This window comes from Equus przewalskii, chromosome 1 (genome assembly GCF_037783145.1).
Source record: "Equus przewalskii isolate Varuska chromosome 1, EquPr2, whole genome shotgun sequence".
NCBI lineage: Eukaryota > Metazoa > Chordata > Mammalia > Perissodactyla > Equidae > Equus > Equus przewalskii.
Genome location: NC_091831.1, coordinates 138,684,252 through 138,700,685, shown reverse-complemented (window position 1 = coordinate 138,700,685; position 16,434 = coordinate 138,684,252). Strand labels below are relative to the sequence as shown.

Below are 16,434 nucleotides of genomic sequence, written 5' to 3'. Positions count from 1 at the left end.
AAAAACCACAGTGCTCCTAAGCGCCCAATAAAAAATACCTTTGAAGAAGCAAACTGCAACGAGAAGTCTCACGTGAAAAGACTGTTAGACTTGCAGCCTAAATGGGTCAGGAGAGCACCGACAGACTGCAGGCATCTTTGTGCCTCTCGACGGAGGCCAAGGCTTCCCCAGTCAGCCGAATGGGGACCAGCCGTGCTACAGGAGAGTGCTGATGAGGACAGCAAGGAGCTCAAAGTGACTTGGCTCAGCCTGGCTCTCTAAGTCCCCTGCTCGAAATGATGACTCCCTAGTGGCCCCAGGACAGGGTGAGGTGCGAAGACCTGAGCTCCTCTCCCAGAGTTAAGAGTTCATTGAAAAATTGATTATTCAAGGTAAAGTGTCAAATACCTGTATTGTAAAACTGATGTAGGTTCATCAAACACTTCATGTATGTGTGAACTCCTGGAGCTCTTCAGCGATGCTCCCTCCCCTAACTGTCTGGCATCTGGCCTCCTCACCAGACCCAAGCTTTCCTGCTAACTAACTGCACAGGGCAGCCGTAGGTCCTGCCACCCCAGGCAGCCCTGAGCCCTCCAGCCCCCAACAGAGATATGCCAAGAATGTCCCATCTCCCCAACACCCCACCACGCATCCCTCCTTTGAGATCTAAAAGCCTTTGAGTTGACGCCTTAAGAGAAGGGAGCGAGACTGCAGTCGTTGGAGATTAGCAAAGGGTTTGATACTGAGATAGGAAAGATGGGGCCGGTACAGTACAAGGTCATGGGGACCCGCCTTCACCTTTTTGAGGAGGGTTACATCCCATATTCTCTGGGGCAAGAGGTAAGTTAACAGACACAACAGGTGGCAAAGGGAGGGCAGTTTATTTCCTAAGCAATAATCTTACTTCCTTGGACTTAATGGAAGTTGAAAGGGGTGACAGCCTCTAAATTTTTCACTGTCTTAGCAATAAAGGGAAAGCAAGCCATCCCCAGGAGTCCGCTGCCCACAAGTGCAGAAGCTGTGCAGCGTCTGAGAGGTGCACTGTGGGATCTCGCTCTCACCATTCTCGACGTCTCTCACTTCCCCGAAATACTCAGGCCCGCTCTCCTGTACCCGTGCTCTGCTACCTGCAAGCCGAGAAGCAAACAGAAGACAGCAGAGAGAGGAGGAAGCAGGAGCTTTAAGGCAAACTAGATGTCATACCTTCTTTGTTCTTGTTCTTTCTGCACATCATCAAAGAGCTGCTTGGTGAGGTCATCCATCTTTTCTGTGAAAAGAGAAGGCTTTTTGAAATATGTCCGCACGCCAATGCCTTGACTGTTTCATGTCATGTTTAAGAAACTGAGACTGTAAGAACAATCACAGGATATTTACTACCAATAGGACTTAAGATGAGATTGTCATTTTTAAAAATTAGAAATATGGATAAGGGGGAGTTCAAAATAATAATTCTCACAAATATGTCATATTGGAATCTATGAAGAGTTTCATTTATAGCACTTTCATTGGTCTGAATGTCATTTGTTTGATTAAAATGGACATATTGACTTTGAGACAAAACATTATTATTAGAACAGAAACCCTTTGGGAGAAACATGATCATTTATGATTTGGTTTCTCAATCTCGGCACTATTGACACTTCAGGCTGGATGCTTCTTTGCTGCAGAGCGGGGCCATCCCGTGCACGGTAGGATGCTGAGCAGCATGCCTGGCTTCCACCTGCCAGAAGCCAGCAGCACCTCTGCTCCAGCTGTGACAACCAAAAGTGTCTTCCGACATTACCAAATGTCCCCTGAAGGGAGAGCGGAACAAATGCACCTTGGTTGAGAACCACTCATTCACGATAACCAAAAAAATGATAAAGTGTCTGCCTTCATGTGGGGAAGAGAAAGTATAAAAGAGCCACTGTTGCGTTTAAATACAAGAGTCTCTACTACAACCCGTAGGGTAAAGGGGCACCGCACAACTAGGGAACAGTCCCCGGGGCTCTGGCCAGTCTGTGCTATGACAGTCCCACACTCCCACCATGTCCACACACAAACGGTGCAGCCCATCAGAGCCCGACGTCCCTCTCTGTACTGAGCTGACACCCATCCTCGAGTTCTCTCTCATTTCTGAGTCCTGCCCAAGAGGGGAGCCCAGGGATGAGGAGACAATAGCAATCCTCCCAATTACCTGGTTAAAATTTTAAAAAGCCAACAATAATAGTTTGTCCAAAGTAGCATCAAATGTCCCTGGATCAAAATGATTGCTTTAGAACATCATGAGTTAGCCAGGAAATACTCGGGAAAATGCTTAAGCTTTCATTTAGAGGCCAACATATTTGACATAATTTCCATTTTCAATTCGCTCACATTAACTGGCTTCAGTTCTGGCACATACCATCTCGGGCCATTTGCAAAGGGGCTACAGAGGCTGCCCAAATACGACTTTCTTCCTAAGGGCAGCAGGACGGTGTCTGAGCTGGAATCTCAAAAAAGGGGAAGCGACACATGATAACATCCCTTAGTCACAGGTCACAGGGTAAAGAACGTTGGTGCTTCTCACAAAGCGTGGTTTGCCGCGTGCAGGGAGGCCCGCGGGTAAGCAGCTCATCAACACTGGGTCTGAGCGTTTTCAGGCACTTGTTAGGAGGAGGCATAAAATTATCCACCCAAATATGTCAATGCTGTCAAATATATAATTTTCAGGACACACTTGTGGGAATTTAAATTTTCTTGTGGGAAATTCCACTCGAAGTTAGAAAACACAACAAATTCCCAAGAGGAGGGTACTGTAATAAAAAAGGTGGAGGAAAGGCCTTCTCTAACTCGGGGGTGAGGTTTACTCACAGACCTCTGACCTCCCTCTGTTCAGCAATGCTCATACCATCAGTCCTTAGAGACAGGCTGGAGGGCACGCAGGATCTGGAGCAGGAGGTCATGCCCGTCCTTGGCATCATCTGAACGGCCTCTCCTACTCTGTTGGCCAGGACTCGGGACGTTTACTTCATCCTGCCCACATGTGCTTCTCCCACACTCTCACATGAACCCCAGGGCTCCTGTGCCCCCCTGGATCCTGGTGTATCCACCACTCACTGGGCCTAAGGCATGTGCTGGATGCCCAGGCCTGAACCCTCCTGCTCCAGCTGCCTCCACGTCGGAGCTTAAGGCAAAGATCCCTGGACAAGATAGATAATCGAGTGTGGTGATTTAAACTCTCTGGTCAGGAACCACCAGGCTCATGGTCCTGTTGGAATGATTTATAGCAAGTTCTTGCGATTAGAATTTGAGCTGAAAAGTTAAGGACAGACAGAGCTAGGCTCAGGGTAGCTGCCCAAAGCCCTAAATGAAAGTGATACCACTGGTTGCAGGGGTCTGCCTCTGACAGCCTGCGGGTGACATGGCTCAAGCGCTAAGGAGGGCCCTTCGTCCAGGGCCAGGGCAGTGACAGAGGATGTGGGTACCACTTAGACCAAGTAACTTGGACAGATGTCAAATTTGACCACAAATCCTTGGCAAGCAACAAACATGACTCCAACATTACCCTAACTGTGCATCGGGATCGGCACAAAGTTAAAAAAAAAAAAAAAAAAACACATATGTCTGAACCACCCCTGCCACCACCACCCACAGACACACCCATGCACACACACAGACACACGCCCCCATTTCCTGATGGAAAAGCTCCAGGCTGGTGGCCTAACCACCTGTGCTTTGCAAATGGCCCAGGAGGTCCTGAGTCAGGGATTGCTGTGCCGTCTGACAAAAGACGGAAATAAAACAGATGAACCTAAAGGATAAAGTTACCGCAATTAAAATATAGTTATTCTCTGTGGAGCAAAAATTCTCTCCTTACACTAAGTATACACCAGACTCCTGATTCAGCCTAAACCTCGGTTCACACCCAGTAGTTTTCCCCGAGGGACTGGACAAGGGAACGTATGAATGTATGTATCAGGCCACCCTGGGCCTTACCTTTCAACTCTTCTGTCTTCTCTTGGAGCTTCAGCTGTATTTGCTCTTTTTGTATTTCCAGTTCTGAATTATGCTTCTGAAGCTTTGCCAATTTCTAGCAAAGGGAAGATAACAAAAAGCTTTTTGAAAACCTCACTTCAAGTTTTGCCATCAGTGCCTCTCTTGGGGAACTTTTTCCCGGTCACCACTCCTGTCCACAGATAACAACAGGCACCAGCCCACTGCAAGATGCTGCACTCAGTTTCACATGCGAGGGCTCCACATGACTTCAAGGAGACACTCGTGCCCAACCTGGCCCAGCAATGGTTAAAAGCAAGGAGAAAGAGGGGCTGGCCCCGTGGCTGAGTGGTTAAGTTCGCGCGCTCCACTGCAGGCAGCCCAGTGTTTCACTGGTTCGAATCCCGGACGCGGACATGGCACTGCCCATCAAACCACGCTGAGGCGGCGTCCCACATGCCACAACTAGAAGGACTCACAATGAAGAATATACAACTATGTACCGGGGGGCTTTGGGGAGAAAAAGGAAAAAAAAAATAAAATCTTTAAAAAAAAAAAAAATCAAGGAGAAAGATGCAAAGCCAAGGTCTCCTCAAAGTCAAGGAAACTCCTCTATCCTTTTCTTGAGCTTCTTGATAACCAGGGTATTTGTATATTTAATATGATATAAATAATATATGATATAGAGTGGATTCACACTTTGAGAGTGTTATCATTCAGGAAGGATGTGTGACCACGACAGAAGTTCTAGATTCTCTTGGTAAAGTGCTTGCTGGCAGCTGGAGGCCCCTTGGTGCTGATGGTTAGTGACTGGCAGGGTGGGCAACGCCAGCAGCTGTGTGGGTGCAGCTGGGCACTGGGCGATGTTGAGGGCAGAGGGATGCCCCGGGGCTTCAGACCACCACAACTCTGGGTGCTGTAGGACTTTGGAAAGTGCAGGAGAATGGACGGTAATAAAGTCCACCACCTCAGAAAACACTAGCTCACGCTTATGCCGGGCTCTATGGTAGGCATTTGGCTAAATTACCTCATCTGACAATTTTAACATCACAACAACTCTATCAGTCCCTTTTTGTTATTCCCATTTTATATAGGATGGAACTAAAGTTCAGAGAGGGTAAGGGACTTGCCTAAGGCTGCCCAGCCAGGCAGTAGCAAAGACAAGATTTGAACCCGGGACATCTGATTTCTATGTCTACTGCTCTTTCTCCTACACCACAGAGATGAAAACCTGCCCCAAGCTTTGCACTACTGTTCTGGGGAAGACGTTTCAGGGCACACACCAGATGGACAAGCGATAGAGGACCAAGTCATCCTGGAAGAGAGTGAAGCATTCAACCAGGGCTCCTTCTCATGCTTTTCATCACTTGACAAAAGTTGAAAAGAAGAGGAAACCTTATGTTGCGCTTCTTGTAGCATGAGCCTCCGCCTCTTCCCCCAGACTCTACACCTCTGATCTCCCCTCCCCTAAAAGGCAGGCTCCCTCTGGTAATGGAAGCCAATAGCAAAATGTGATGTGCTCTGCAGAAATCCGCTGTGTGGGAAAATGCTGCACTGCGATCTCTTCCACGGACAGACTCACGACACATTTCCAGGGTCACCAGCAACACAGACCTCTTCCATGGCAGCCTTGTATCTCTTCCCCTTCTCCTCATAATTGTGCCTGTGGGTAGCTGCTCTGTCCAGTTCTGATTCCAGTTTCTGAATCTTCTCCACATCACTGGCCCGAAGAGCAGCCAGGCTGGTCAGCTTCTCCACCAGCCCATGGTTCTCTTTGTGCTAGAGAAAAGAAACAGCAGATGCTTAGGGGTTTATCCAAAATAAAGATGCTGTTCCAATGTCTCACAACATTTAACATGGCATCTAAATCTATCAGAGGTTTATGTACACTGATCACATTTCTCATTACGATGGCAGGTACCAGCATCTTCATCCCAGTGAAAATAGCAAGGAAGATCTACCTGGTCAGGCAAACGTCTTCCTGAGCTGGTGGCTCTTTTATAGTAGGAACAGTCCAATCCTCGAGCTCCAAGACAACCCTAGAGTTGCAGGGTGAACTGCGTCCTGCACTGCCCACCCCCAAATTCACGTCTTGAAGTCCTAATACTCAGTACCTTGGGACATCACTGCATTTGGAGTTAGGGTCTTTAAAAAGCAATCAAGGTAAAATGAGGTGAGCCCTAATCCAGTTTGACTGGTGTCCTTATAAGAAGAGATTAGGACAAAGATACACACAGAAGGAAGATGATGTGAAGACACAGGGAGAAGATGGCCAAGTGCAAGCCAAGGAGACACACTTCAGAAGAAAGGAACCCTACCAACAACTTGATCTTGGACTTCCAGCCTCCAGAACTGTGAGAAAATAGATGTCTGTTGTGTAAGCTGCCCAGCCTGTGGTGGTTTGTTATGGCAGCCCAAGCACAGGAATACACCTAGAGCAGAGCCCGGGCAGTGTTGGGAGTCCCACGGGCCCTGCTCCCAGTTGGCTATGGCTGATTTCAGTGCTGTTCTGCACAAGCCATATATCATGCACTCTTGTTATACAGCAGCACAAGGAGGACAAAATGCACCAAAATCTCAAGTCGGTTTGTTTGCACGTTCATCCACTAAGGACTCGTATGGTCTAGCTCAGGGCTAAGTTTACAGTTCGCCTTAGCAGAACCTCAGTATTATCTGAGACAGGCCTGGGAGTGAGTTTTATAGATCTGGACACTGCATATTCCACAGCCCTTCCCCAGTGGATGACAGTGTATGGATTTTTTTTTCCTACGAGTGGGAATGATGTGGGGCGTCTTCCCAAACTAGGCAGGGCTGCAGCCAAACCATATGGACCTTTGGGCAAATTTGAAAATGGCAGTTCCTCTGGGCCAACACAGCACTGAGGGAGCATGGCTTGGCACGCAGATAGCATCTTTGTGCAAATTAGAAAAAGGTCCCCCTGCCTCAAGGAGGTACAGCTTTATGCCAACGCACATGAGCTGGAAGTTGAAGCCAGGCTGGATTTCAGCCTCACCTAGGCTCTTGGGCAAGTGACTTTGTGCAGTGTAAAACATACACAACCACATGTGGCAGCCCTTTACAGTGTGCTTGTGTTTTCTAGTCCAGGTGGTCCATATAAACTGTCTGACCCTCCTAACATGGGCATAAATCTCGACAGGATAGCTAAAGAATTGGCCCAGAACAAAATATATCTGTCAGAAAAAGTACATATGAAAGATGCATTATGAACATCTACCTGATCTTCTAGCTTTTTCTGCAAACGCTGGACCCTGTAAGTAAGCTGAATGTTGAGCACGAATCGTCGGATATTCTGGAATCTGCGTCTGGCCAGCCACGCCCGTGCATATTTCTGAAGGATCACAGCCTTGTGCTCCTCCAGCATCTTTAAAACAAGATTTTGTGAAATGCAGACTGGATCTCCACTGTTTCTCTCATCGACTCCTCCAATGTTGAGAGATGCGACTACTAAAACATCCCTACAGCGTAAAACATGAATTTCTTGTAATGAACCCGCACAGCCCTATTAGCCCTAGACTTCGGAAACAGTAACCAAGTCCTACCTGCAGCAGACATGCATGAACAGACTGTCGCATACCAGAGCTTCCTGCTCCACATCATGCAAAGAAACTCTCTCATTACTATTGGTGAGAAATAACATGAGCCCTGAGAAACCCATGTCCCAAGAAAGCACGTGGTCTCAGGCGCACCTTTCGATACCTCCTCCTGGCCAGGAATCCTCGGGTGTAGGCCTGGACGGTGATGGTGGCCACACGAATCAGCTGGTACAAGTTGCGAACAAGATATCCACGACAGTACTTCTGAATGATTATGGCGGCCCACGCTTCTTTCAAGGCTGTTGCGGTGACAGCTTTCCTTGGTTAAAAAGAATGTAGAGTAAATCTGTTATCCACAGAGCACCGACTTCTACGACAGAGTGACAAGCTTGTGCAGCCCTTTTCACTCAGGAATATTCAAACGTTTTGCAAATCCACACATTAAACTCTGCAAGGGGCTTATTCTAGCGCCTACTCAAGATCAGTCATCCTCTCCTCTTCACCCTGCTCTGAACGAGGATCCAGGCACGAGGAACCACGTGTGAACTTTCACACTCTTCGTATCAGGCTGATCAGTCCGTCACTCACGCACCCAGAGACTTTGATCACAAAACTGTACTTTGGCACTGCATGTGCTCTTGTGGGAAATTACGCTGCGGGCTCTGGATCGGGGGTTGGCAAACTACGGCCTGGGGCCAAATCTGCAGTCCTCCACATGTTACAGTAGAGTTTTATCGGAACACAGCCACACCGACTATTTACATATTGCCCATGGCTGACTTCATGCTTCCATGGCAGAGTTGAACAGTTGTGAGAGAAACTGCATGGCCCAAAAAGCCCAAAGTATTTGGCCCTTACAGAAAGTTTGCTGACTCCTATCTAAAGGACTGGAAGTGAAGACAAAGTTCTCACCTTCAGAGTTTGCAACCTCATGGAAGAGACAGACTGACAAATGGCCAAGAGAGATAAGAGGAAAAAGAAAACGACTACTAAGAGAGCTGTAAGAGAGATCTTACAGAACTATCATTCTGCTTGGGAAGGGCTGACACGGGAGCCAGCCCTTGATGGAAAGGGATTTCTTTAGACAACGAAGGTTAGAAAAGGAATCTCAAGCTGCAGGACCAGAGAAGGCATGGAGGTCTAGCAGTGTCTGAAACACTCAGAAAAAAAGAATTTGTCTGGAATTGCTAGACTATAAGATACATGGAGAAAATTAGCAGTCAGTGAGGTTAGAAAAATAGATGGGGACCATTTGTTATTCAAAAAATATATTTATTGGGGGCCAGCCCAATGGCATAGTGGTTAAGTTCAGCACGCTCTGCTGCAGTGGGCTGAGGTTTGCAGGTTTGGATCCCAGGCATGGACCTACTCCACTAGTCAGCCATGCTATGGCAGCGACCCTCATATAAAGTGGAGGAAGACTGGCAACAGATGTAAGCTCAAGGCTAATCATCCTCAGCAAAAAACATATATATATATATATATATATATATATATATTTATTGAACACCTACTACGTGATAGCCACTGTGCTGTGTTCTAGGTATGGATGCAACAGGAACCAGACAAGTACAGCCCCTGTCCTCACAGAAAGTCCATTCTTATGAGGGCATCTAGGCCATGGGGGCCTTGAACACCATCCATGTCAGAGACTGAGTGCTCTTCTGCTGGAAGCAGGGGCCCCTGGAGGCAGTATCGGCAGGAGCAGGGCAGTGGCTCCATCAGGCCCCACTTTAGGAAGATGGGAGAGAAAGGCACAGGTGGAGGGCTGTGCTGTAAGACTGTAAGGCACGAGATGATGAAGGCCTCACTCAGGGTAGGGGTACGGGAATGGAGGAACAGGACAGACACAAAAGGCAAGGGAGGGTAGAATTGTCGTGGTAATTCCCAAACGGAAACGGAGGATGAGTCTGGGGAAGAGGATAACTCGAGTTTCCTCCCCTGTAGACTGCTGCTATTAACTGATCCAGGGGCACGGAAGGGGAGCCTGGCTGCGCGTGCACATAAGACGGTCGCCTGGGGCAGGTGGGTGAACCGGCAAGTCCATTTGGGTCGTGCTGAACTGAAGGCTGTGGTGCATCAACCACAAGGAGAAGCCCAGATGCTGCTGGAGGCCAGGCCTCAAGCTCGGGAAGAGGTCAGGCTCAGTGGCACAGCCTGATCCTTAAACACCTGCATTCTCAACTACCCTCACAGCCTGCCAAGGAGGGAGGCAGGGTGGACACACAGAAGCACACAATGCTATCCAGAAAGGATGCCTGTCTCACTGGCCAGCCTGCCGCGGCCTCTTGGAAGCACTCAAGGAGGGGTAGGAGGGGCGAGGCTGGTGGAACTGCCCTCCACTCAGCCATGCCCTAGGGGCCAATGCAGTAGCCCCACCCGGGGGCTCTGTGTTTGCTGGCGGGGCCTTGCCATGGATCCCCTCAGGTATTATGTCCCATTCCCGCCACCCCCGCCATATGCACGTAAGCTGATCAGCGGCTATTCATGGCGTCCTTACTCAGGGGCTTCGCTAGGACCCTGATCATCTCAGGCATTTTCAATTCCCATAGACAAGGGGCCCAGTGCCTCTCCCTGGTCTCACTGGGAATTCTGACCTTCTTTAGCAACACCTTGATGGGGGCTTCCTCTCTTCAGGGTCCTGGTTGTCACCTCTGCCACATGGTGACAACAGGCAGAGTCAGCACTATCTGCCCCTGAAGACACCCTTCTCTCCTCAAGGCTCATGGCCACCTTGGGGACCCACACACACATCTGTACCCCAGGTCCCAGGAAAAAGGCCCTTTGTCCTTGACAGGCCCCTCCCCATGGAGGTAAGGGGCGAAGAAAGCTCTACAATTCCACACTCTTCCTTGGTTCCCACATACCTCACGGTCTGCTGACCCCGGAAGTACCGCTGGATTATCAGGGCAGCTTGTTTCTCTCGGAGGAATTTTTTTCTCTGGAGCCAGCCACGAATGTGCTTTTGTATCATGACACAACTCTGCCTCAGTTTATCCAATCGGAGTTTCTCTAAATAAGCCACTTGTCCCGCTCTGAAGAAAATTTTGGTTTTACCAAACTGGTACTGATTAGAATCCTGGAAAAGAAAAAGGATATAATCAGAAACAAAATCTTTCAGATTTTCTACAGTATTTGGAAAAGATATTTAGAGATTCAAACATGCCAAAAACATGGTTATTTTGACATATCTGTTCTTTGGCACAAAGCAGAAAAATTCTGATTGTGATCCAGAAGTTTGTATTTTAACTTGTCTGTTTAAAGCCACTTTTGGGAGAAAGAAGTGGACTTGAGGCTGAAATGTCCACCTGTGGGGTGAGCAGGGGGTGTATATTCTTGGAGATTCTCAGCCTTTCCTATGTGGTTTGCACAAAAGAGCAGAGGCACCTGGAAAGGCTTGGTTTCTGTCTTCATTTTGGCTTCTCTTCACCACCCCCTTTCCTGGCCATCGAAACTCTTTCTCTACCTCTTTTCTATCATAATCCATGGCTTCAGCAATAACTCAAATCCACACTGGGAACCGTGTCTGGAAGACCCCTGGCTTACTGTCCCTCTAGTTGACTGTGTAACATTAGCCAGGCCCAGGGAAGCTCCCTAGATTGTGGGGAAACTGAGCAGGACAGGAGGATACTGGGGGAGGCCAGGGTTCGGATGCGGGTCCCTAAAGGAGACTCCTGCTGCCAGGAGATGACGCCCCACAAGTGTGCCTGCTCTGATCTCCTGAGCACGTAAATGCTGGGGCACGCTGCCATTCTTCTTAGGCATTCGTGACAACTGCGGTCCTGAGACAGAGGCAAAGATGAGGAAATGCATCTGGGAGACGAGCTGCTCAGGAAGAGCCCGTGATTCCAGGGGATGAGGATGACTGACCTGGATGAGCCTGTGTAAAACCACTTTGCACACCTCCTTCTTATCACCGAACGAAAGCTCCTGCTTGGTCATGAGGATACCGTAGCGACTGTAGAACTCGATGTACGTCCACCTGGAAAGTCAAACCAGGAGCTAAGGAGGTGTGCTGGAGAGGAAGCGTGTCATGTCTGTGGACCCCCCAGACCTGCTACTGTTGGTGGGGTAGGGGTGGGATCTGTTCCAGGCATGGTGGCCCTGACCTTTGACCCATCTCCCTCCCAGAACACCTCCTAAACCTCACCCAGAGCACACCTGTCTGCACCCTGACTGTTTTTGTTAACACTCCACTCCAGCCACTGTCTTCTTCCTCCCCCTCCAGCTCCCTTTCCCAGGGGCGCCGGGGAGGCAGCAGGCAGCCCTCACTGGCAGCAGAGATGGGTGATGGGGTGATGGGGTGGTGGTGACGGCGGCCTCTGTCCTGCACACTGCCTATTTATCACCCTCTTCTCGCCTTCCCACAGCACAGTGGGAGAAATCTTAGGGGCATTTTACAAAAGTATCTGACCAAGAACATCGCAGCTGTTCCCTTGGTTCTTAGCGTGGACCTGAAGTTGGACACTATTCCCCGAAAACAAAGACTGACCACATACCTGGAAGGGTAGCTCTGTGCACTGATGCGAATTGTTTCCAAAACACCACAGGCTCGCAGCTGCTGAACAATTCTTTTGGAGTCAAACCTTAAAGTAGATGAGTTTCTACAGTCACATGTTGCTTAAGGATGGGGACACGTTCTGAGAAAGGCGCCGTTAGGAGATTTCGTCGTTGTGTGAACATCATAGAGGGGACTTAGACAACCCTAGATGGTAGAGCCTACTACACACCTAGGCTCTATGGTACTAATCTGCTGGGACCACCGTTGTATATGTGGCCTGTCAGTGACCAAAACGTCATTACGCAGCATATGACTGTAATGCGTTAAGTCATTGTAATTGATAAACATGCCCCTAAACAGTGTGCAGACTTGCCCAGACTGTGAGCTCCTAGAGGCAGGATCCACCTCTGTAATTCCCATGCCAGGCACCCAGCAAATACTTAATAAGGATCTGTTGGATGTCAAAGGAAGACAGCACCTCTGAGACAGTTCAGAAAGCTATACAGAGAATCCAGAGACTAGGAGAAGGCCTGTAGGGGTCTGGCCCTTGTGTTGAGCTTCAAATGACAACAGAGAGGAAGAAATGTTCAAGCTTACCTCGTCCAAGCACCCATGTGATGCCTGAGTTCCCGTTACAAGACATCCAACAGGAGGTCCTCTGGCTTAGGTCTGACCCCCTGGTGACCCACAGACACGTTCACCACCTCCATGGACAGCGTGTCCCCCTTAGCCTCCTCTTAGCTTGAGTCAGCTAAGAGAGACTGTAACTTCCACTCAAGGATCTGGGACCTTTTCCTTGGGGCCCTAGGGAACAAGTCTAATGTCTCGTGTCATGTTTTAGGGTCAAACTTCTGACCCCTCCACAGCCTTTCTCCTACAAACACATACAAATTCTTATAACCAAGGAAAAGGTCCTGGCTTTCTCAGTTGCATAAGCGTCAGTTGTAGACTATTCTTTCCAGTCTAGCTCCTTTGCTGATCCTGGAGACGAGGTGGCTTAGCCAGAGGGGTTGTGCTAACATTGTATGCAAAGGGCAGAATTATGATGAGACACTTAAAAACCCAGAAACAGTAAAGTTCAAGATAATTATAAGCAAATTCTCCAACATCATGACAGAAACAGCTTCCTCCATGTTTCCCTCCCTGGTGCTTAAGGACACTTACTCAAAGGGTAACTTCTCATCATTTGGCTTGATGCATCGAACGTAGTGGGGCGTGGTTGCACTGAGGGTCTCCATGAGCAAGTACAGAGAGCTGCGGAACTAGGGGACAAGGTTAGAGAACAAAGTTGTGCTGAAAGTTAATGCTCAGATCAAGGCGGACAAAAAAAAGTCCAACCTTGGTAAGCTACTCAAGAAGAGGAAAAGTTGACTTGATGCATAAATATCTGTTACAAAAGCTTTTAGTCCATGACTACTGTTCTGGGCAGACCACAGCTCTGTCCAGAATCCCAGATAGCAGAGAACTTAGTGAATCATGTTATCGTCCAAACATGCGGTTTGCTCAGGTGTGTGTGGCCTTAGAGGTTGAGGGACAATGACAATGAACCAGGGCTTTTCTCTGCATTTTATTTATGTCAGATTGGAAGCAGCTCAGTACCTGTGTGCAGGCCTGAAATGGTCCTCCCAGGGCCTGGCTCCCTGGGGGGCGGGCCCTGTGCCCTCAGCCCCTCCCTTGCCCTCAGACCCTTTCTCGGTACCTTGCTCCCCACTGTGCTCCGGAAGTGCTTGCTGTTTGGTTTGATGACTTGCTTTGCAGATTTCACTGTGATTGCTGAACCGAAAGGGGAAGAAGGAACTGGATTTTCTATGAAAAAGTTGGCGCAGAGATGAAACTGGAAGGAACAGAGAGGGTTTCAGTGTCAAGTATTCACCCACAGCCGTCAGCTGGTACAAGCCAAGTAAATGGGCACGACAACCCCCTCTAAACTAGGGAGGGCAAAGTAACAATCTTGGCCACGTCTCAGATCCACAAGGGGACTATCCTCATTCAGGATGACCCGTGGCTTCTTTCCCAGGAACGGGAGCAGAGGGGACAACCATGTGAACATCTGCATGTGGTGTCACTCAAAGTATCAGAAAAGCGGTAAGACTTACTCTTCCTGCCTCTGTGCCCCGGCTCACGTGTCTGCACGTGGAATCTCCTCCCTCCTACCCCACGCTCTCATCCCCACAGATCCGAACCCTTCCCGATATTCAAGGTTCTGTTAAAATATTTTCCGTCCTTACTTCCCTTCACTATACTTGCCCTCGTGCCCCAGCAGGAATTAACCCAACTTCCCATGAACTACCTTAATCTTTCATTTGTAACTCTTTTAAGACGCTCATTACTCTCTATCTTGCATGAATTATTTCTTTAAACGTCTTATTTTCTCTCTTAGAGTGACCCTCATATTTCTTTAAGTCAGACGTTGAGAATCTCCTTCAAGAGAGTCCCTGTGCACTGCATCCTTGTGCGCCCCCACGCAACGAGCGGATCTGAAATCCCCGGGCCTCTGACAGCGTTTATGCTTAGTGAGACAGCCATCTGTGCTTAGACACGTCCTGCCTGCACCTGTCAGACTGGAGCCCAGGGGACGCTTGGGGGTGAGTGAACAATTGGTGTATTAAGTCAACTAATTTTGTACACAAGATACAGGCCATTTCCACATTGAATTCTGTATCATAAATCAGTTTTAATAATGGAAGTTGTCATGCCCTGTGATTTATTTATGATCATTAGCAGAAGGGCTCATGCTCATTTGGGGAAATGCCAAAACACTTGAACATTGGTGCTGGCCTGGTGGCACAGTGGTTAAGTTCACACTTTCCACTTCGGCAGCCCAGGGTTCACGGGTTCGCATCCCAGGCACGGACCCACACACTGTTCATCAAGCCATGCTGTGGTGGCATTCCACATACAATATACAGGAAGACTGTCACAATTTTAGCTCAGGGCCAATCTTCGGAAGATTGGCAATAGATGTTAGCTCAGGGCCAATCTTCCTCACCAAAAAAAAAAAACCGCCTGAACATTGACAAAGGACTGGGGATCTCTCATCTTTTAAAAGAAGGAAATTAAACATGATAACCAAATCTTCAAAAAAATGAAGTCTCATGTATGAAATATCCTTATTCTCAAATTTTAATAAGGAAATCTTTAGGGCTGGCCTGGTGGTGCAGCAGTTAAGTGCACATGTTCCGCTTTGGCGGCCCAGGGTTCGCTGGTTCGGATCCCGGGTGCAGACATGGCACCACTTGACAAGCCATGCTGCGGTAGGCATCCCACATACAAAGCAGAGGAAGATGGGCATGGATGTTAGCTCAGGGCCAGTCTTCCTCAGCAAAAAGAGAAGGATTGGCAGCCAATGTTAGCTCAGGGCTGATCTTCCTCAAAAAAAAAAAGAAATGTTTAAAGAGGAAAAGAAAAAGCCAGAAGTCGTTCTTCTGGCGACATTTCATCACACAGAACCATGGGTGTGAGGAGCTCACCACCTCAAGCAGCACTCCCTCCCTGTCGCTCTCCCTTGGTCTTGCTTTGTTTTCCCCCTGCACTTAGCATGACCAGTGCCTTCCCCTCTAAGGCACGTCGCCCCCCTGGAATGTGATCTCCATGGAGGCAGGAACTCTGCCTGCCTTGTTCACTGCTGTAGGCTCAGAATCTACGACACTGCTTGGTACATGACAGGTGCTGCATAAATATTTGTGATTGAATGCATAAAATGTGACCTGTGGTTCTTTCAATGGTTGTATTAGCTGTCCCTCCTCTGTCATCTGCCCTTTCGATTTCTGATTTTGCATAGAGTGGAGATCTGTATGCTTTCAGAAGCAAGAAACATATTTTAGTCCCAATTCTAAAATACCTGTTATTTGTATGTAGAAGCGACAATTAGCCACTGCAAGATGGTTAATACACACACACACACTTCTTACTCTTTCCTCATACACATCTAGATCCATGTCAAGCACCTAATGAAGAACATCAATTACCCCTCAGGACTTTACAAACCTTGCTTGCTCTCAGGATTTCAACCAGCATGTCATAGACAGTGTCTCTGTTCTTCTCCAGGAAACCTTCACACTGATACTCTACCTACGCAGAGAAAGGAATGAATTATTTCCAAAGAGGCAAAAGCAGACAGCATCTAGGCGCCACAAGTTTCTTTTCTTTTTTAAGAAAGATTAATGAAGGGGCTATAACATAAAGACAATATTTCAAAAAGAGATTCATTTCTGTTGATCACAGCAACCCCATTATGGAAAGCTCAGACAGCCGGGGCTAGGTCAGGTGATGGAAAGAGCCCGGCTCGCCCACACCTGGATTTCCCACTAGCCACGGATCGCTCTGCACCCTGCTGGTAGTTCCCTCTGGCTACCGGTGACCAGTGTTCCCTGCCATGTGTGCAGTTAATACAACAAAACCTGGCTTGGGGCTCACTTTGCCTTTGAACTCACCAGGAGGAGGAAA

At 48.3% G+C, this 16,434-nt stretch overlaps 1 protein-coding gene across 2 annotated transcripts in view; it reads right to left on the bottom strand.

Annotated features, from left to right (window-relative positions):
* MYO5C (myosin VC) overlaps positions 1–16,434 on the bottom strand; it is a 92,386-nt gene that overhangs the window by 34,182 nt on the left and 41,770 nt on the right. For both annotated transcript variants that reach the window (XM_008516242.2, XM_070624238.1), the window contains exons 14-24: positions 15,976–16,059; positions 13,688–13,822; positions 13,153–13,250; positions 11,987–12,073; positions 11,358–11,469; positions 10,355–10,566; positions 7,641–7,806; positions 7,169–7,315; positions 5,548–5,712; positions 3,937–4,030; positions 1,183–1,246 (exon numbers count right to left, since the gene is read on the bottom strand). In XM_008516242.2, the coding sequence (XP_008514464.1) occupies positions 1,183–1,246; positions 3,937–4,030; positions 5,548–5,712; positions 7,169–7,315; positions 7,641–7,806; positions 10,355–10,566; positions 11,358–11,469; positions 11,987–12,073; positions 13,153–13,250; positions 13,688–13,822; positions 15,976–16,059 (1,364 nt within the window). The remainder of the gene's footprint in view (positions 1–1,182; positions 1,247–3,936; positions 4,031–5,547; positions 5,713–7,168; positions 7,316–7,640; positions 7,807–10,354; positions 10,567–11,357; positions 11,470–11,986; positions 12,074–13,152; positions 13,251–13,687; positions 13,823–15,975; positions 16,060–16,434) is intronic.